The sequence below is a fragment of the Cataglyphis hispanica genome, chromosome 1 (genome assembly GCF_021464435.1).
Source record: "Cataglyphis hispanica isolate Lineage 1 chromosome 1, ULB_Chis1_1.0, whole genome shotgun sequence".
NCBI classification, from domain to species: Eukaryota; Metazoa; Arthropoda; class Insecta; order Hymenoptera; family Formicidae; genus Cataglyphis; species Cataglyphis hispanica.
In genome coordinates, this window is record NC_065954.1 from 886,290 (window position 1) to 909,297 (window position 23,008).

General features: G+C 31.3%; 1 protein-coding gene across 2 annotated transcripts; it reads right to left on the minus strand.

Moving 5' to 3' along the window:
* Positions 1-27: 27 nt before the first annotated feature.
* LOC126854467 (segment polarity protein dishevelled homolog DVL-3) lies at positions 28-8,840 on the minus strand. Of its 2 annotated transcripts, none has more exons than XR_007688110.1 (11): positions 8,090-8,840; positions 7,433-7,502; positions 6,966-7,218; positions 6,557-6,739; positions 6,187-6,397; positions 5,698-5,826; positions 5,397-5,611; positions 4,573-5,064; positions 4,229-4,477; positions 598-2,985; positions 28-248 (listed from the first exon to the last, which is right to left on the minus strand). XR_007688110.1 is itself a non-coding variant. In XM_050601243.1 (11 exons), exons 1-11 carry the CDS (start codon positions 8,248-8,250, stop codon positions 208-210), a joined length of 2,073 nt encoding a protein of 690 aa, XP_050457200.1. In that variant the 5' UTR covers positions 8,251-8,840; the 3' UTR covers positions 29-207. The 2 variants fall into 2 exon arrangements, 1 of the variants encoding a protein (XP_050457200.1); XM_050601243.1 differs by having other exon boundaries at positions 29-248; positions 598-666.
* Between the last annotated feature and the right edge of the window lie 14,168 nt (positions 8,841-23,008).

The window sequence follows — 23,008 nt, forward strand, 5'->3', positions numbered from 1 at the left end:
TATTTATATATCTTATATGTAAATCATAATTATGAATTTTAATTTTTTACTTTCTATGATATCAAAATTGGCCTATTAAATATATAAATATATGTTTTGCATGTGTGCTACTTCCATCCAATTAATAAAAAGTCAATGGAAATATATCTTAATCATTTGTTTGACTCATGTTACCATCATTATGTGTATACATTAAAAAAGATCTTCTCACTTATGTAGAAACTGATACTCCAAAATGTCTTCCTCATCTGCAAAAAATAAAAAAGAAAACACTTTATATTTTAATATAATATAAATATAAATGAATATAAAGCACGATCAAGCAAACAAAGTTTCTCAAGTTACATAGTTGCTAGATTTATATAAAGCAGATAATAAAAAGTGTTCCGAATTAAAACTATGTTATATATACATGGAAAAAACTGCTTGTTACTTTTAATTAATTTAGCAAGTAAACACTGCTAATAAAATATACACATAAAAAGTATCAGAGAATTATCTTTAACTGTATATATGTATAATGATATAAATTGAGCGAAAAATAGTGTAAAAACATAGCAAACTATTATAAGTGTGATAAAATAAAATTGCACTCACAGATATCGTCTCTGCTATTGTTGTCCAAATCACTAGTTTGTGTATGAGTCTCCTCGTGCAGACGCCGCCCTGCATCAACCATCAGCGCGCAGCACAAAGCACAAAAATATCTCGGTTACATATCTGAGATAGTGCAATATGTATATACTAGCGATATAATGTTCAAAAGCATGAAAATTTTTAATACATTTTCTTCAGAACAGGGAGGCGATACAAATAGTAAAAGGCAATCTAAAACACTTTTAATTAATGAATATACGATTTCAGAAAAATTTATACTGACTCCATCTATTTGCAATGTTAAATTAATACATAACAAATAGCAAAAATCTTAAAATTTGTGAAATGTATTGCACAACCTGTCTGTAACATAAGTATATGTGAGATTTACATAATACAATAAAATTATTAATATTGTCATGACATCGTGATACAAATCGACAAGTTTCGTACATCCGCTTATTATAAATATTAAAATTATAGTTTATTAATAGTTATTAAGTTAATTATAGTTTATTATATATAATTAAATGTATGTAACTCATAATTAATGTATCATGCAATTTTCCGCAACATTGATATAACGATAAATAATACACGTAAATACATCTTTTTTTATAAAAAAAAAGTGATATTTTATGAATCAATTTTATCAAGTTGAGATCATATTAAAGAAGAAATTAACAAGTCATACAATGATTTATATTATAATTAAATAAAAGATGTAATTATATTAATTAGGAAAATTGCATAACATTTACATTGCACACAAATATAGCTTCATAATAAAATACCAGATAAAATTTAACAATTATAACGAAACAAAGCTTTTTGTCAAAATATTTAATTGTTTTTGTTAAAATATTTATATTTCTAATCAATAAAAGATATTTTACATATAAATAGTTTTAGAATATTTTTTTGTACATATGTATGTATTTTGTATATATGTATATACATATATATGTGTGTGTGTGTGTTTATATATTTATACATCCATGCATATACTACACATATACAGGTATATATATGCATATGAAGCTATATTTGGCTATTATTGTATCAATATATCATCAAATGGTAGAGCATTGTACACACAAACTAATGTTTACTTTTTTCTATATAAATAATGTGCAACAAATAAAATTAAAAATATTTTTTGCTATTATTATATTGATATAATAAAAAGAAAAAAAAGAGTGACTTTAATGTATAGAAAATTATATCATAGGAATTTAAAGTTCTCTTGTGCGCTGTACAAGTTGTCCGGCGTCAATCGTATCACCCGTGTGCAGGTAGAGCAGATAAAATTAAGAAAAGTCTTGTACCATTTTTTTGTATAATAAATTGGCGATGATAGATCAGACTTCACTCAATAATAGGCGATTTTTGGCGATTGTTTGGTACATGTACCAAAGTTGTCATTGATAGGGGTGGAGCTTATTTTGATACATGTATCAGTAACTAACAATATATACCCTGCTTCACTGCTCGGTATAGCGTGCTATCAACTGATAAATACCAAAATAATTAGCCACGTCTCTATCACAAATTACTAACCACGCGAAAACATTCTGATACATATTGATACATATACCAAACGATGGCCAAAAATCGCCTAAAAACTCTCTTATTAAGCGTTATAGAAAAAAATGGTACAGGACTTTTTTCTTCAGTTTTTATCTGCTCTACCTGTATATGACGGATGATGCGATTGACGCCGGACACTCTGTATATAATAATATAACACTTTTTATATTAAAGCATAAAATCGAGCATAGAAAGACATCTTCTCTTTACAGCAATGTACTAAATAAATTTGACATAATGGCAAGACATACATAAAAAAGTTTTGCATGTTGACAATATTAAAGTAATATTTAAAAACTTAAAACATATATGAAAGTTTTATTACTAATTGTAAAATATGAGTGTAACAATGACAAAATAATCTAAGAATATATCTGCAAACATCTATATAAATAAAATCTTGTAGCTTTCTATCTTTCTAACATTGATAAGATGGCACATTTAATATGAGCATAATTTGCATATATGTACACTTTATTGAATTTAATATAATGACGTATATCGTAAAAAGTTCGATTTATACTTTCGATTTTACGATTTAATATATAAAAACTTTTATCAATGGGTACACACACTATGTATAAAAATTTATATATGTGGACGTCGTAAGTTTTTTTTTCTAACTAGTTAACGAGGACAAACAATTTCTATACACAAGACAATATTTTTACATAATGTACCAAACATTTTCAAAATAAAAATAAATTATTTGGTGAGGAGGAGGAGAAGGACAAAAATATTAAGAAATAATATCTTCTCGATTTTAAAGAAATAGCTGCCCCATTGTTGTAGATAGTCCTAAAACGCAATCAATTAAAAAATATTAATAGATATATGCACATATCTCCCTATACATATGACATAAATTACATGCATGTGCAGAAAGATAATTGCAAATCTTAATAATATTTGAATCATTCATTAAGGTAACCATGTTATTTACATGATCATTTATGTGTTTTGTCTTGTGCAATTGTGCTGCTCAAAAAGTAATAAGTTTACCACATCATAGTTACATAACATTACACTTGCAATGAAGCGTGCACAATTATGTGTAAATATATAATAACATGTTATAATAGACATTTGTATGTATATAATTGTTTTTATAGTACTACGAGACACAGAAAATAAATAACTAAACAAGTTTTAGAAGATGCATCATGCAGAGAGACAACATTTTGTTGTTATGAGAACAATATTTATGCTTTGATGCTCGATTTCAAATTCTCTCATACAAGTTTTATACACTCTTATTAATATGTAATTATAATTACAGTGTGTATGTCAAAGATCTTTTTTAATGGCATAGAAAGTTAACATAAAACTGCTTATATTATTTATATGGATATGTAATAACTAAAATAGGAAAGACGTCAATTTTATATATCAAATATTATACAAGAGAACAAGCATTTGTAAGTTCTACAACTTATTGTGTATATAAAACAAGACACTTTTTTTTCATTTTTTTTTGCTTATTTTGATCTTATATTGTAATATAACATTTTCAAATTATATTTCTTTGTTACATGCAAAATATATCTCTAAATAACCTTAACAAACGCAACTTTTTAAAATACTGTTATGCAAGATGCAGAATCAGAATGAAATACAAACGATAATGTATAAAGATATGTATGAAATGAATTAAAAACTTTTCAGACTATCTTATCCTCAAATTTGCTAAATCGAATTAGTGAATAAATACTTTGAACATGAGAGAAGCGACAGCAATTAAAATTTCATTCATGAATTTTGAGTGCATGTAATAATTTATATAATAGAAGATAGAAAAGTATAAACAAGAGTATAAGAAAAACTGAAAAAATAAAATTCTGATATTTTTTAATTTTAATTTTGCAAGCATAGGATGATGATATAACGCATGCTCGCATAAATAAAACAATTCAAAGTATTTGTTCACGACATAGTTAGCTATATCCTGTACTACATATTTTTTCTATTTACAACATCTACATAACATCGACAAAGAATTCACAAGGATTCCCCATTGCAATGCGAAATGACTGTCTACTACCAGATAAATCTTGTTGATTCTGCTGATTCCCTGATCCTGTTCCTGTTTGAACAGATTGTTCGGAACCACTAGAACGACTGCGACTTCCGTTAGATCTTTTTCCATTCGATCCGTTACCATTGCCGGAATTTTTGCTTGGCATTGACGGCATCGATGGATTATGTAATTCTGATTCTGATGCCGAAGAGCACGATTTTAAGTCGTGAATAGGTTCTTTGCATATACGTTCACTACCTGCACTGCTACCACCTATGTATATCAATATACACACATAAAATATGTTCCAAAAAAAAAAAAATTTTTTTGTTAAATATAAAACAAATAAAAGAAATGCTCAGTTTTACCCGAACCACTATGCACGCTCTCTTCTCGATGGTAACCATAGACAGTGGGCTCATTTGTGAAATTAAATGGCATGGGACTGTAACCAGTCGCTGAGTGTGGTGCATATGTTCCCGAATAAGGCATGTCCCAAGCATTTGGCGGTGGCAAGGGACCAACTGTATCACAATCTAGTTTCATGCTACTCATGGCTGAACATAGATCGCCAAAAATGTAATAACATTGTTCGGAAAATGTGATTTTGTTCACTGTATGCCGAATAAAGCCAGCTTTTAGCATGAGTGATGCATATTTCCTAGCATCGCGCCGATCAATAAATCCTTCTACGTGTGTATTCAGCCAATCCACAACATCCGCACCGATAAATGCATTTGGAATGGTAATTTTAAGCCACATTCGATCGCGTATCTCTAAGCCTGAATCAGATCGAGCCATTGCTCGTACTACTGTCGGCATGTCAGTATTGACTGTCAAATGAAGCTCTTCCAAAGGTCCTGAATCAAATATCTCAATTCAGTATACATAGAATCTATCGAATTGCTTCTTTTCCATTATCTCATTTTTTTAATTTTTTTTTTTTTTTTAAGAAAAATGTTTTGAAGGCTTAATATATATTTCTGATGTTCAAAACAATTAAAAATAAAAATCTTTTTTTTTTAATTTAAAATATAAACTTTCAATTAAAAGTTGTTGAACTTTTAATTAATTTACGAATTAGTGGTTTATTGTAAGAACATTTATAATATATAATATTGCAAATTTACATTTTCATTAATTTAATATCACAGAAACTTAGCGTTAAACCATTTCTCATCATATAACTTACGTTCGGTATCTGGCAGCGTGCTCGCAAGACTGCTCGATGTTGAAGTTAATGTTGTGGCACTTGGTGGACGAGGCGGAAAACCTTCACCTCGTATAGCGGCCGTATGCGCTACCCATGCACCAGGATCTATGGGACGTACCGGTTCTGTGCGAGGTATCGTAAAGTAACCTTTAGGATTTGGGTCCCAACATTTTGCAACTACAAGTTTTATTGGTCTAAAAAGAAAAAAATAATATAACTACATTCTCTATAAATAATTATATAATTAAAAAAATATATATAGTTGAATTAATACACATACCCTGGTTTTTGCACTACTTCACGTAATACTCTCACCGCTTCGTCATTAGACATATTTTCGAAATTAATATCATTGACTTGGAGAATCATGTCACCAGGTTCTATTCGACCATCTAAAGCAACTGCTCCCCTATTTCAGGCAAGTTGTATAGCAAAAAATCATTTATACCACTTATTTATAACATACTGATTGTAAATATCATATTTCTGATACAATTAGCCTTATTATAGATACTAGCTATATACTAGCTATAACAAAGCAAAAGTACAGAATCTGCTCTGTTCCCATGATTTAGTATAGAGATTATTAATAAACAATCTTGAATTATTCACTTACTAATATCATATTAAATGATACACGATAGTATAACAGAAATATTTTACTTTATACTATTTTACTCTAAATTGTTGGTGAGATTTAATTCAATTTCAAATTAAGTATGAGCTTGCTAACACATAAGCAAATTTTGACAGAAATATGCATACTAACCCTTTCATTATTGAACCAACATATATTCCTCCATCTCCACCTTTATTACTTTGCCCAACAATACTAATACCAAGGAAATTAACAGTATCCATATTCAGTGAAACAGTTATAATATTTAAAGACATTGTACTGTCAGTAATACTACTAAACGATGACGTTCGCGACATGGGTGGTAATCTATGCCGCCGTCTTCTTTGTGGTCGACGCCGATCTGTCGAAAGAAAAATTTATGAATTCGCATTTCGTGTATACCAAAATAAAATAAGAAATTTATTAGTCGCATGGTTTTGTATTTAAGATATGGATACAATATAAGATTTTATAAGAAGTCTTAATAACATCTTTTCATATTATTTCAATTTATTCATACCCAAAGTGCCTCTATCAACTGTGCTACTCATATTGGTATGCCGACCTGTCGTGGACGTGATACGACTACTCGCATCGTCATCAGATTCCAAAAAAGTTGTTGTTTCTAAATCTGAACTCAAAATGGAAGCAGTTTCATATCCATGACCAGAGCGATGTTTTGAATGACCATTTATACGAAGTCCTGTAAAATTCTCGCAATTTAAAATAATATAAAAAAAAGTATTTCATGTTAAATATCTCTTGTTGTATTTCCTAAAGTGCAAGAATGTTTACCTACAAACTTTTTTATAAATATGTAAAATAATTTAAAAATAAAATATATATATATATATATATATATATATATATATATATACATATTAATATTGTGATATTTAATAAAAATGCATCATATCTCTTTAACATACCATTATATTTATTGTACTTTTCATATTTTTCTGAATGATGTCTCGAGCTTTTATGTAAATGATGTCCTTGTCGACTGCTTATAATACTTTCCGTCTCTGTCAATGTATCGTCGTGTGAAAGTGGAGCTGTTCCTCTGTTACCATGTCCAGAAGTTATATGATCTACACGATCATGTTTTGCTTCACTGTGTGCCATAGAGTCTGTACATTGAGATGCACCATCCGAGACATTGCTACCTTCGGCAGATACCAGCTGTCAAAAAGTATTGTTTCATTAAATAATATAATCTATAAAATCATATTTTAAATAGAGAAAATTTCACTATGAGAATAAAAATGCTCATATACATGTGTCATTTTATATCTGATTCATAGAGAGACCAAGTATTAAAATTATTTACCTTGCCAGAATTTTTGTTTAAAAATTTAAACATTTATTAAAAAACGAATACATTATTGAACCTTACCCAAGAGACAACTCGACCATTGAAACATGGCAGATGAGCATCATCATCTATAATTTCCTCTTTTACCACACTAATATAACAAGAAAACAAGTAAATTTAGTACAGAAGCATGTATTATCAATATCAAACCTATAGTAACAATTTCCGATATGCTATTATGGACTAATAAATATATAATAATGTTGTTCATAATCTTTATATCTCTGTACACTATTTTACAAGTATATATTTAACAGAGTCAACTTTTAAATATATATTATGATTGTGTCTTTCTAATCATTGTAGATTTGTTGTAGTGTCACCATGGAACAAAATTCTGTCAACTTGTTTAAAGTAGCAGAAGATATTAATAAGAATTATATTATACAAGTAGGTTGAGAGTATGAATAATAATACGCCTTAAAAAAAATTGTTCAATAATCTGAGTTAAGAATGCCTTGGTAGGTAGATATTCGGGTATGTATGCACACGCGACGTGTTACAATACCGATTGTCAGAACAATGATTTACATTAAAAGAACAATTTGTTGTCATGCATAACAAATGTAGAATTCAATACAACGTAACATAATGTTACATTACATAATATATAGCAACATTAGCAAATATATAGCAAATTAGCAATATAAGAATGAAATGCTTAGTATTACCACTTACCCAAAGTCATCGTCCATTGATTTGAAGAAATACTTATAATTCGGCCGATTTAAAACATTCTTGAAATCGGCCAGGGTTACCCTCTCTGGCGATATATTGAGCTTTACCAGGTACGGTGTCTCCTCATCATCCATGTGATAGATAATCTTCGTTTCTTCCATCGTCTGGAGTGCGTCACACTGGGTTCATTCGCGATATACAGAATATATACAGAAACGATGCGCTCACCAAACAGATTCTACCGACTCGGAAGATATTCTTTCAAACCAACATGGCGTATCTTGCATCGAGCCAAAGCCCTAGTGTGTACAAAGATCGCATATTTACGGTTCGTGAATCTCACGACTCGCGAAACTTGCGCACGAGCACGCAATCATACAACGTTACACCGTTTACTAGGAAGAGGTTACTGGCATTATCCGTTGAGTTCACGTAATATTCATAGCGATTGCGACGATAAATTAAACGTCAACATCGTCAGTGTTGCGTACACTTACGCATACCTACTACTTACTACTGACGATCAGTGCCGCCAACTCGTTTAAGAGTATTAGGGAGGTCGATCATGTACTTTTTCCTTAGAGCGGAAACGTGAAAAGTGAAAAGCGGGGAGCACATACTTTTGCATAAGCGCATAACCATAAACATAAAGAAATTGATTGGTCCACAAATATATGCATAAGGAAATGAACCAATCAATTTCCTTATGCTTATTGTTATGCGCTTATGCAAAAGTGTGTGCTCCCCGCTTAAAAGTTTCAAGCTCCATAAAGTTAGCTGATCAACATTCACTTTAATAATTTTTTTTATAAATCGTTTGTTGGTCGTTTGTTGGTGATTATTAGCCTAATTACAACGTTTGTTGGTTAATTTTTTTTTTGAAAATTCGAAAATAAAATTTTGTGTGAAGTTAGCCGGAAAGATATTATTTTTGTTTCAATCTTAGTTCAATCGATGCACAATCGTTTGTTGGTCACGGAAAAATTAATTAAAACGTTTGTTGGTACAAAGTACATGCTACATTGTAAAGCAAGGTCCACCCAACCTACTGGCGGAGTGGATGCAGGAGGGGAGCCGAAGGCCCCTCTTGCACTCCCCATGTGTGTGAGTGTGTACGCGCACGCGCGCGTGCTTCCTGTCCATGCATTTCAAATCTTTTTTGTTAATAATTTTTTAACAAGCAACGAGCGACGATTAAATTAGGAGAAAAAGTTATTCAGAATTATGTCTTTGACAACATATATTGAGGTTATTGAAATCGGTGAGGTCGCCCTTAATCTTAAGTTTTACCAATTCTTTTCCTGCCACCATTATTGCATTAGTTTTTTTTCGTTTTTCAAGGCAAATATGAACCAACAAATGTTTTAATTAATTTTTCCATGACCAACAAACGATTGCGCATCGAGTGAACTAAGATTAAAATAAAAATAATATCTTTCCGGCTAACTTCACATAAAATTTTATTTTTGTATTTTCAAAAAAAATATTAACCAACAAACGTAATTAGGCCAACAATCACGAACAAACGATTTGTAAAAAAGAAATTATAAAAGTGAATGTTGACCGGCTAACTTTATGGAGCTGAAGTTTCATGCGAACTTTGTGACCAGGGGATTGATCATGTAAGCAGAGAAGCCTGAGAAAGGCAATGCCGGCGATTTTTGTAGGACGCTTTCTCTAGGCCGTAGTACAGCGCTGTGCATCCACTTTTAGGAATTGGAAACACTTAGCTATATACACTTTTCGATACTGTAACGTCCTGCCAATTTTAAAACTATATTTTAGCTAGTAATTAAGTACCGCTTTTATCCCTATAAAATACCTATGGAATATAGAACAAATATTTAATCCATTTTATTTCAGTTGGTAAATTTCATTAATTGGTTTTTGTTCTAGTTTCATATGGTTATTTAACTTAAAAACCGAATATATTTTAATTCCCTTAGTAATAATAATCGATGACGCAAAGAATTAAGAATTCCTTAGATCGACGAATCAAGAAGCATTATTTAGAACTAGCTAGATGTACAGCAGTGACTTTCTAGAACTAACCTGCTGATTACTTTAATAACGGACTTGCAAGCGAGCTTCACACTCGATAATATCGATACTAATATCTACCTTTTAAGATTTTAATATTTAATCATACAGACAAATACATAATAACTACTCACTCTTAAATTGAGGAATAAATGCGCCGCACTTTATGGAATCAACGTATATAATAATAACTTCAATCAAAACGTATATAATAATAACTTGTTGAAAATATTTATAATTCTTTTATGTTATATATTTATTCAAAACATCACATACAAAACTTTCAATACTATATTCAATACAATTTAACCTTATAAATAATTAAAATTATAATAATTAAAACAGGTTATTATATAATGTTTCCATAAAAAAATGATCTTTATAAAATTAATATACTTTATTGTAGTATTGATCGAATCGATCATAAATATAAATTTAAGAGGCTTATATTCTATGGATCATAAATTATCATCATAAGTTATATACATTACATATAATAATTATCTAAAATAACTATTTTCTAAATTATAGAATGCTATAACTTTATAATTTCCAACTTATTACCAGAACTGAAATAAATAGAACAAATGATTCCATAAATTAATAAGCATGAATATTAACCATATTATTAAGAATTTTATATTATAAAATATTAATTAAGCTGAAAAAAATGCGCGACCACAAGCGCCGAAACTTAAATGGCAGATAAGTATATCGATCGACAATTCTCAGAAGAATTGTTGCTGAAAATCTTTTTTCTCGGAAGTTATTCACTGAATCATCCTAAGAACATTCCAGAGCGCAACGCGTGATCTGCACAAGGCCCGAAAACCCTTCGTTTTGACAGTATATAAGCCGGCGATTTCGAACCGCATTCATTTATTCATTCATAGTCAGCATTATAGCGCAGTATTTCATAAGCATTATTTCACGAGCATTCAGTAGTCGTGCTTCATTACTATTTCATTATTATTTCGTACATTATTGTTCAAGTATTCGCTCCGTATTATTCGTTCATTATTAAATTCATTCACTAACAAAATCATTTTTGAATCATTCATCCGCTCTGCATCTGTTCGCGTATTCGTTACTATTAGCTATACAATTTCGATTAACACATTAATTGATATTACTGTCGATTCAGTGTTTAAGTCGTGTAAAAATTAAAAAAATAATAAAAGACTTTGTGCATACGTCTGTGTACTTTTATCCGGCCTATCTCATCCACGATGTCCTAAAGGACGAGAGAAGGGCCTAACAATGTATGACCAAGACTTGAACAGAAGGAAGGATTTTCCTGGCACATCACGGTAAGTACTTACAATTATTATAAACCCCCGTCTTTCCATAAATATTAGAAACTTTATTTCAATTGACTGAAAACTCTTAATATCATTCAATTACCTTTTCATCCTCTAAATAATAAGAAATCTTCTGTCAAGCATTAGCAAGTTACTGACAGTTTCCAGTCAGTCAACTTTAATCTATTATCCTACTATTATTTGAAACACCCCCATAATATCAATACTAAGTAAGATTTATAAATTCCATGCAAAATATACACTACTGTTGTCATTTGAACTTGACTTAATCTTGCAACACTTTGTTCTTTTCCCCGAAAATCTATCGTTACCGAGCGCTTATGATGTCCCTGGCGACCCCTCCTTTCCTTCTGAATTCTTGATGTATCCCTTAAATCTAGTTGCCAAGCGCTGATCATGATGCCCTGGCGACATTACCCGTTCTCCTTAAAATTCCATCGTTGCCGAACGCTTATTACGGTGCCGATGGCGACATTCGACCTCTTTTTTAAACCTTCTCTTTTTATCAGAAATTTAGAGTCATAATATAATCAAGTATATTGATATTAACCCTCTATGGGCCCGTCTAACTTTCAGGTCACATTTCAATTTATCGATATTTTACCAAATAATTATGGCTTTTTCGTGAGATGGCGCATAAATCTTAATTCTATAACGTTGTCAAGACAACCAATATCAATATTTATTACCGTTGCTAGGCTCTTCAACTTGCATATATAGGTTTATAATTGCTGATTTTTGTTCCCCAATTTTTTGGATTTAAAACAAAAATTCGGCCCATAGAGGGTTAAATAAAAGACTTTATTCCTTAAACAATTCTCATAATAAATTAATTCGATCTAACTAACATTCCATTATTTAGTCTCCACAAATTTATTTACTTTTAATTTTTATTATAATATTCCTTTTCAAATCTTAATTCTCTAAATTCTATTCTTTAAACCTGATTAACCTTCGAACTACCTATACATAGTTGTGCCTATATCCCTGAAATACCTAGTGAAACCTCCTAGTAACCAACTAGTTCTGTGCACGTTATTCCCTAGATCCACTAGGTTAGTCCTAGCTCTCGGCGTCCCTGGGGTATAACCGGTGGAAGCAGATGTAACGTCCTGCCAATTTTAAAAACTATATTTTAGCTAGTAATTAAGTACCGCTTTTATCCCTGCAAAATACCTATGGAATAATTATGTAATCCATTTGCTTTTATTTTAATCGTTAACTAATTTCATTAATCGCTTATCATTCTAATTCCATATGGTTATTTAGCCTAAAAACCGAATATATTTTAATCCCTTTAGTAATAATAATCGATGGCGCAAGAAATTGGGAATTCCTTAGATCGACGAATCAGGAAGCATTATTTAGAATTAGCTAGCTATACAGCAGTAACTTTCTAGAACTAACGTGCTGATTACTTTAAGAACGAACTTGCGAGCGAGTTTCACACTCGATAATATCGATACTAATATCTAACTTTTAAGATTTTAATATTTAATCGTACAGACAAATATATATATAATAATTATTCACTCTTAAATTGAGGAGTAAATGCGCCGTACTTTATGGAATCATAAAACGTATATAATAATAATTTGTTGACAATATTTATAATTATTTTATCCAAAACATCACATATAAAACTTTCAATACTATATTCAATACAATTATACTTTATAAATAATTAAAATTATATTAATTAAAACAGGTTATTACATAATGCGCGAATGCTTCCATAAAGAAATGATTTTAATAAAATTAATATGCTTTATTGTAGTATCGATCAAGCGACCATAAATTTAAGAGGCTTATATTCTATGGAATCATAAATTATATACATTACATATAATACATATAAGTTATCTAAAATATCTATATTTTTTAAACTATAGAATGCCATAACTTTATATAAATTGCCAATTTATTATCAGAACTGAAATAAATAGAACAAATGATTCCATAAATTAATAAGCATAAATATTAACCATATTATTAAGGATTTTATATTATAAAATATTAATTAAGCTGAAGAGAATGCGCATAAAAGGCCTCATATAAGTGAAACCTGATATTGCGAGCGATAAGTCGAACGGACTCGTGACGGCTACGACCACGAGCGCCGAAACTTAATAGGCAGATAAACATATCGATCGACAATTCTCAGAAGAATTGTTGTTAAAAATCTTTCTTCTCGGAAGTTCTCCACTGAATCATTCTAAGAACCTTCCAGAGCACAACGCGTGATCTGCACACGGCCCGAAAACCCTTTGTTTCGACAGTATATAAGCCGGCGATTTCGAACCTTCGGGGCATTCAATTAAGAAGTCTTCAACCATTCAGATCATTCACTCTTGCAATCAATTAATAAGTCTTCTACCATTCAGATCATTCACTCTTGCATTCAATTAAGCGGCATTCAATTAAGAAGTCTTCAACCATTCAGATCATTCACTCTTGCATTCGATTACGAGCTCTTCAAGCATTCGAATCATTTATTCTTAGTTAACATTATTCATTACTAATTCATTACTATTTCGTACAAGTATTCGCTCCGTATTATTCGTTCATTGTTCGCGTACTATTCACTATACCATTTTGATTAATATATTAATTATTATTACTGTCGATTCAGTGTTAAGTTGTGTAAAACTAAGGAAATAATAAAAAACTTTGTGCATACGTCTGTGTACTTTTATCCGGCCTACTTCATCCACGACCGAGGTCTTAAAGGACGAGAGAAGGGCCTAACAGAATACGAACTTGAACAGAAGGAAGGATTTTCCTGCCACATCATGGTAAGTACTTACAATTACTACAAATTCCCATCTTTCCATAAATATTAGAAACTTTATTTGAATTGACTGACAACCCTTAATATCATTTAATTACCTTTTCATCCTTTAAATAATAAGAAATCCTCTGTCAAGCATTAGCAAGTGGCTGACAGTTTCCAGTCAGTCAACTTTAATCTATTATCCTACTATTATTTAAAACACACCCATAATATCAATACTAAGTAAGATTTATAAATTCCATGCAAAATATACACTACTGTTGTCATTTGAACTTGACTTAATCTTGCAACACTTTGCTCTTTTTCCCGAAAATCCATCGTTGCCGAGCGCTTATGGTGCCCTTGGCGACTCCTTCCATTTTTCCTAAATTTTGACCTCGTTGCCGAGCGCTTATGGTGCCCCTGGCGACTCCCTCCTTTCTTCCTAAATTCTGAATATAATCCTTAAACCTCGTTGCTGAGCGCTTACGGTGCCCTGGCGACCTTCTCCTTTCTTTTTGAATTCTTTATATAACCCTTAAACCTAGTTGCCGAGCGCTGATCGAGGTGCCCTGGCTGCGTTTCCTATCAATTTAAAAACCTCCCACAAGAAATGACAACAGGAGATTAAATTGAAATCAAATTTATTATCTAATTTTCTAAACACAACCCAATCCTTGAACCTAGTTGCCGAGCGCTAATTACGGTGCCCTGGCGACATTACACATTCTCCCTAAAATTCCATCGTTGCCGAGCGCTTATTACGGTGCCCCTGACGACATTCGACCTCTTTTCTAACCCTTCTCTTTCTATCAGAAATTTAAAGTCATAATATAATCAAGTATTGATATTAAATAAAAGACCTTATTTCTTAGACAATTCTCATAATAAATTAATTCGATCTAACTAACTCTCTATTATTTAGTGTCCACAATTTGTTAACTACCCTTAATTTCTATTATAATGTTCCTTTTCAAATCTTAATTCTCTGACTCTAAAGCGGGGAGCACACACTTTTGCATAAGTGCATGACTATAAGCATAAGGAAATTGATTGGTTCATTTCCTTATGCATATATTTGTGGACCAATCAATTTCTTTATGTTTATAGTTATGCGCTTATGCAAAAGTGTGTGCTCCTCGCTTTACGGTTTCTAATTAATATATATATATATATATATATATCTTAAGTAACAAGCCCCTTGCATACGGTGAACCCGCAATATAAGCGGACTTGCCATAAAACGCAACCTTAATCGATATCTTTCTTTTATTATAATATTAAAATTCTCTATTCTTTAAATCTGATTAATCTTCGAATTACATATATTTAGTTGCGCCCATATCCCTAAAATACCTAGTGAAACTTCCCAGTAACCAACTAGTTCCGCGTCTACATCATTCCCCTAGATCCACTAGATTAGTCGTACTTCTCGGCGTCCCTGGAGTATAGCCGGTGAAGGCAGGTTGCCCCATAAAAGTAGAGAGCAATCCTTTTCTCACTAACTGAGGTATAGAGAGAAAAAGAGCGTCGCTGAGACATAACACAGGTTATCCTATAAAAGTAAAGAGCAATCTTTTTCTCACTAATTGAGGTATAGAGAGAAAAGGAACGTCTGAGACGTAACAATGCCGTCGGTCATTTGATTCACGTCCGTGCATCGGAAATAAGTTAGCGTTGGAAGTTCGTATTTTTTAATAATTAATAGTTCAAACGATTGCTCCCTAATTGCTCTGAATCCACAATTGCTCCCATTTTAAAATTAATATTTTTTTAAATATTTACAAAAAACGTAAAATAAATTATTTTTACTCAAAAACATATTTTTAATAGTTTTTTACAACTATATCCAGCATAAAACGATTGCTTCTTAATTGCTTCATATTTCTCCATTATTATTTTGTGTGTATATGTGTGTGTGTGCGCGTATACGCGCCGCGCGTACTACTTGTCCATGCATGTACTTTGGTATATTTCAAACTTTAAATAATTAATTAAAAATTAATTATAAACTAACAAACAAAAATAAATGTACTACAATCATCTACAAACAAAATAATTCATACAATTTCACACATAATTATTTAAAAAAAGTGTTAGTCGTCAGCTAACAACATACGAATTGTTAATTTTTGATAAAAAGTGCAATATATCATAAAAATAATAATGGAGCAATATGAAAACAATTAAGGAGCAATCGTTTTATGCTGGATTGGTCGATCTCAGTATTCCAAACATAGTGGTTGACACAATGTCAGTTTGACATTTCAATTTTTCTCTTTCTACTTGTTAATTATAACTTTCACTTGATAAGGACCAAAACCATATGGTCGAAACGTCGTGATATAATAATCAAACAATAAATTGCCAGTTTGGTCGTATAAACACTTGTTTATTAATTTATTTACTGGCGACATTTTTAAAATTAAACATATTAATATATTTTGTTTTTTTTTTAATTTCAGAGTATTTAACGGAATATCTTTCGTTTTAGCATATACTATGTACACGAAACATTTTTTATGTATATAATATAAAATTTTATATAAAATGTTATTTTTGCGATAAATAAAGGAAAAAGAATAAAATAATTTTTTAATAAAAATAAACTACATTTTTAATTCGATCAAACTATTATTATAGAAAATAAAATAATTATTTTCAAATAAAACAATTGTGTGTGTGTGTATTTGTGGTATAATATTTTTGTAATCTTTGTTCATTGTGTATTTGTGTCTTTTGTGTATGTATATACATATGTACTTTTGTGTATGTATACATATGTCAATAAATTATTTTGTATATAATGTAGAAAATATGCAACAAAATTTTTTTCCTTTTCTATTAATTTAACAAAATCACAAGGGTATCAAGTATAAAAAAATATTTTTAATTTTAAGAAAAATAAAATCACATAATTTAAGGCAAATGAGTACCGTGAATATCGATAGTGTTAAGGTATGTTTCAATTGTATGCTCAGCGAAGAATAATCGATTTCACGATAAAAACTCGAGTTTAATTCCAAGTTGTCAAAGTTGTTAATATTGTAAAGTTGTAAATATTAAATTTTTTTCAATTTTTATATCAGCAAAAATAACATATTAGATATATTTTATTAATATAATTTATAAATACAAAAGTCAAATTTGAAAGTTATTTATCTATTAATTATAATATAATAATTAATAAAAAAATAATAGTAAAAATAGCATTAAAAATAAATTAAAAATAATATTATTTATAAAGTAAACAATACATTCAATATTTATTTCTAAAAATTTTAATATCTGATATTTCATGACGTATAGGAAGTATATAAAATGTTACGATATTCTAAGTTAAATACTAAGGTACACACACTTATCGTACATACAGATATATACAGAATACTGTGTGATAATGAGATTTAATTTAAGTAAGACTGTGATTTTTTTCATAAATCACTTGCAATAATAGACATCTTAAAATAGAAATCTAAGAAAAAAGATGTCTAACACACAAAACATAACTGATACCTTTAAAGGAAAGCTTCATCATGTAGATTTCCCCATGATAAGATTTGTTAGTCGAAGATTTATGCAATTATTTCAACTGTGGTTGCGATCTTTACGTTATAATGATTAATGACAATACAAAAATACCGAAATAAAACTTCTTTATTAAAGTTTTATCTTTGTTTTGCATTTTTTTGAAACATTTTGTAAAAATGTATTCTAAACTATATTTTTGTTAAACTAACAAGTTGTTTCAAGCTTTACTCCTTAGAAAAATTTAATTTTTGTATACTATAAAATAATACAAAAATTTTTAAATTACAGTTATATATATATATATACAGGGTGTTCTAGATCTGTACACCCCTTTTCTTTCAAAAGCTAAGCATTTTAGAGAAAAATGTTTTGAACAAAAATTGTATGGTTATTTGAGGGAAACATAAGATGGTGTCATTGGTTTGACCTTGGATGGCATCGTTAAAGTCAAGTCAAGGAAACTTTTAATTTCTTAAATAGACTCCCCTATTTTTTATTGCATATTCTTATGTTGAGAGCTTTCCAAAACACTATAATAAAGTATTTTTTCATAAAGTACTTTTCGAGTTAGAAGGCTTGAAAGTTACAGTATTGGGACAATATTTTGTTAAGTATTTATTTTTCAAATTCCTTACTTTTTATTTTTGCTTTTAAACGATACAAATCAATTAATGTAAATAAAACATAATTTTCTTAGAGAAACACTTGTTGTGTAATTGTTTATTGCATATTCATTATTTGCTTAGCTTCTCATGATTGGTGGTGTTTAATTTGCGTGAGTCCGCTTGCCTCTCACGATTCGGGGTGCTTGATTAACGTGAGTCCCCTTGCCTCTCACGATTCGGAGATGAATGCAGTATGTACATGCTATGTGTTTGAGTTTGCTCAAGCGATGTGTTCAAATTGAGCACCATTTTCTGCAATGCAAGCATCTACTCTATTTTGAAAGCTATTGGCTGCTCGAAGAATTTCATCAGCATCTAAAGATTGAATTGCTTCATTTATTCTACAGATCGTATTGTCCCTCGTAGTCATGCGTTCACGGTAAACTAAGTCTTTTATTCTTTCCTACAAATAATAATCAAGGACAGTGAGATCTGATGATCGGGGTGGATAATTTATAGGATCGTATTTGCCTATCCACCTGTTAGGAAACATAACATTTAATGCTGCACGAGCAACTCTGAATGTATGTGATGGACATACATCTTGCTGGAACCACATGTCTAGGCGCAATTGCAGAGGAAAATTTTCTAGTAAGATAGGAAGATCTATCTCTAATAAGACTGAATATGTATCACCGTTTTCGTTCACCAGATTTTCATCGAAGAAAATAGGACCTACGATTTGACTTCCAATAATGTCGCACCAAACATTGACTTTCCAAACGTTTTGATGAACCATTTCTCTCAACCAGTGAGGATTAACTTGTGCCCAATAACGGTAATTCCAAGTATTGACAGATCCATCACTTTTAAATGTACATTCGTCAGAAAATAAAATTTTTAAATGAAAATCAAGCTGCTGTCTTATCCAGTTGCAAAATGCAAGTCTTTGTCGGAAATCGTTATAATTTAATGCTTGGTGAACAGACATCCTATAAGAGTGAAATTTTTTTCCCTTAAAATGAGCGAAATAGTATTACGAGTAATATTAGAATCTAGTTCTCGCCGTCTTAAAGAATCATGAGGATTCAGTTCTGCCGATGCAAAAACTTCTGCTGCTCTTTCATCCTTAACTGGACGACAAATCTATCTATCTTTGTTATATTGAGGCTGAACAACACCTTTAGTTTTGATTCGAATAGCCAAAAAAAACGTGAAAAAACGTTTCGCGAATGAAGAATCAGGATCCGATCAGGATATCGCTCTCGCCACAATCTTTCAGCTGCAGCGAATGTACCTTGACACTCACCCAAAATTAGCAACATATCATATGCCTCTTCATTCGAATAAGACATGGCTAGATAAACTGAAAATAATGAATATGAATTAACCCGAATTGACCTTTTACGACTTTTTTGGAAAACAAATTTTTGGAATGTTCTATTAGAAGTACATAAATAGGAGGCTTTGCTTCCATCAAATCGTGCTGCAAAAGTAAAAGAGGAAGTTCTAGAAGCGTTCTAATGCCTGTCGCAAGTTAGGATAATAATGAGATACACGGAGTGACACACACGAATGACAACAATGCTTTATCAATAACTATCAATCACGCAATAAAAAATCGATACTCTTCTTTCCTGATGGTATATGTTAAATTTAAGTCTTTGTCGAAAATAATTCAATATATACTTGGTGAATAGACATTCTGTAAGAATGAAACTTAATGCATAAATGTGAATGCCTATAGAGATTACACAGCGTGTAATATTCCAGGTATTTTAGATATTGTTCTTAATAAGAACACAAGAATTGCACTCATTGTAAATGGCATTAAAATTGTTCTCCAGTTTTATAGATTAGTGTGTTATGTACTCTGCCAAGCTACGCCCTTACACAAGTGTTTCTTTAAGAAAATTATGTGTTTCTTTACATTAATTATAATAATTAATTGATTCGTATTGTTTGCAAAAATAAAAAAATAAGGAATCTGAAAAATAAATACTTAACAAAATATTATGTCACAATATTGTAACTTTCAAGCCTTATAACTCGAAAAGTACTTTATGAAAAAATACTTTATTATAGTGTTTTGGAAAGCTCTCAACATAAGAATATGCAATAAAAAATAGGGGAGTCTATTTAAGAAATTAAAAGTTTTCTTGACTTGACTTTAACGATGCCATCCAAGGTCAAACCAATGACACCATCTTATGTTCCCCTCAAAACCATACAATTTTTGTTCAAAACGTCTTTCTTTAAAATGCTTAGTTTTTAAAAGAAAAGGGGTGTACGGGTGGTCTAGGACACCCTGTATATATATATATATATATAATGACTTACCATTGTTGTGTATCCATAGATAAAATCTTTCGTCTGTTTGTAGCGGAAATCTGAATAAATTTTTCATCAGATTTTTTATTCGCACAAGCTTTGTACATACATTTATCAAAGAAATTTACACGACACTGTTTCGGCATTATTTATTTATAAATATTATTTTTTTCTGTAAACTAAATAAAACCCCTGTACACATACACATACACAACAAAATTATAAAAGAAAAAACTTTCCACTCGCTTTGTTCAGGAGTCGAACGCGACGCGATCGCCCGAATCTTTTAAACGGGGAGCACACACTTTTGCATAAGCGCATAATTATAAGCATAAGGAAATTGATTGGTTCATTTCCTTATGCATATATTTGTGGACCAATCAATTTCTTTATGTTTATGGTTATGCGCTTATGCAAAAGTGTGTGCTCCCCGCTTTAGATGTAAACGCTCAGAGATGAGCGAGAAGCGACGTATAATGCGAATCCACAGATTCGCTGGAGGATAAGAAGTTTGAGATGATTGTTAGCGTGACGTGTTTTAAAATTTTGTTAGAATTTTTTGAAAATTACTGATACAGATAATATATGTGTGTATATTATTATAAAATGCATTATGTAATCTATTTAACTTATTAATAGTATATTAATAATATAGTAAATTTATTTATTATAATAAATTATTTAATATAATAAATAGGGACTTCTGTTTCCGGTGTCGAGAAGAATGCTTCGAGGTGGATTGACGTTGTGTTTAAACATGTCGATGAAAGTGGAAAAATGAAACAGAATCGGCAAATTATCGGTCGTAAAATCATCGGCGTCGTCATCGGCGCATCCCCATCAGAAAGCTCAGAATCATCTCGTCGGCTCCTCGCTGCAAAACAAAAATATCCGGCTCAGATAAATCGTCCATCCGTCAGAAAGCTGTCGAGCAATAAATCTCCGTCGCCCTGAATTCACCTCATCTCGCTCCTAAAGCGCTCGGTCGGCGAAAATGCCCGCTGGCATGGATTCACGAGATCGAATGCCAGATTTCGTCGAAAGCAGAGATCCTCGCGCTCAGCCGAAAGTTCAAGCTCGGCTCGCTCAGAGATCGTCGGCAGCATCTCGCGTCTCGCGCGTCCAGAAAAAGAATCCGGCGTCCATCAGAATCCAGCATCGCTTGCGTCCGTCGTCGTGCAGATCCAAATCCGGTCGCAAAGGCAGGTCGGATCAGATCCAACTTTTCAGGCTCGACGATCATCACGAGAAATCCGAATCATCAAGAATGTCAGAAGTCCGTCGAAAATCAAATCAGAAAAATCGGCGCGCGTAATCCGCTGAGAGTAAAAAGAAAGAAGGAAGGAGAAGGGCGGCGGTGGAAGAATTATTTGGTAGTATTGGAGTTAAGACGGAGATCGAAGAGGTGAGAAAGATAGGTGGAGGTGTAGAGGGAGGAAGGGAAATGATGGTGGTTAGGTTGAAAAATGAGGACCTAAGAAGAGAGGTCTGGAATAAGAAGAAACTTCTGAAAAGTAGGAAAAAAAGGATTTTGGAGAATTGGAAAGAAAGGAGAATGAGATGAAGTTTAGAGGGGTATTATTAATGATCATAAGCAAATCGACCAATCACAATTAAGCATTCTAAAACGTAATTAGAATATTTAACTGTGATTGGTTGATTTGCGGTCTTACGATTACGACTAAAATTTTTCACGTGCAATGGCCTTTAGGGCTGTAACATCCTGCCAATTTTAAAAACTATATTTTAGCTAGTAATTAAGCACCGTTTTTATCCCTGCAAAATACCTATGGATTATAGAACAATTATTTAATCCATTTGCTTTTATTTCAGTTGTTAACTAATTTCATTAATCGCTTATCATTCTAGTCAGTTCCATATGGTTATTTAGCCTAAAAACCGAATATATTTTAATCCTTTTAGTAATAATAATCGATGGCGCAAGGAATTGAGAACTCCTTAGATCGACGAATCAGGATGCATTATATAGAACTAACTAGCTATACAGCAGTGACTTTCTAGAACTAACCTGCTGATTACTTTAAAAACGGACTTGCGAGTGTTACGTCTCAGCGACGCTCTTTCTCTCTCTATACCTCAGTTAGTGAGAAAAAGATTGCTCTCTATTTTTATAGGGCAACCTGCTTCCACCGGCTATACCCCAGGGACGCCGAGAGCTAGGACTAATCTAGAGGATCTAGGGGAATGATGTAGGCGCGGAACTATTTGGTTACTAGGAAGTTTAACTAGGTATTTTAGGGATATGGACGCAACTAGGTATACGTAATTCGAAGGTTAATCAGATTTAAAGAATAGA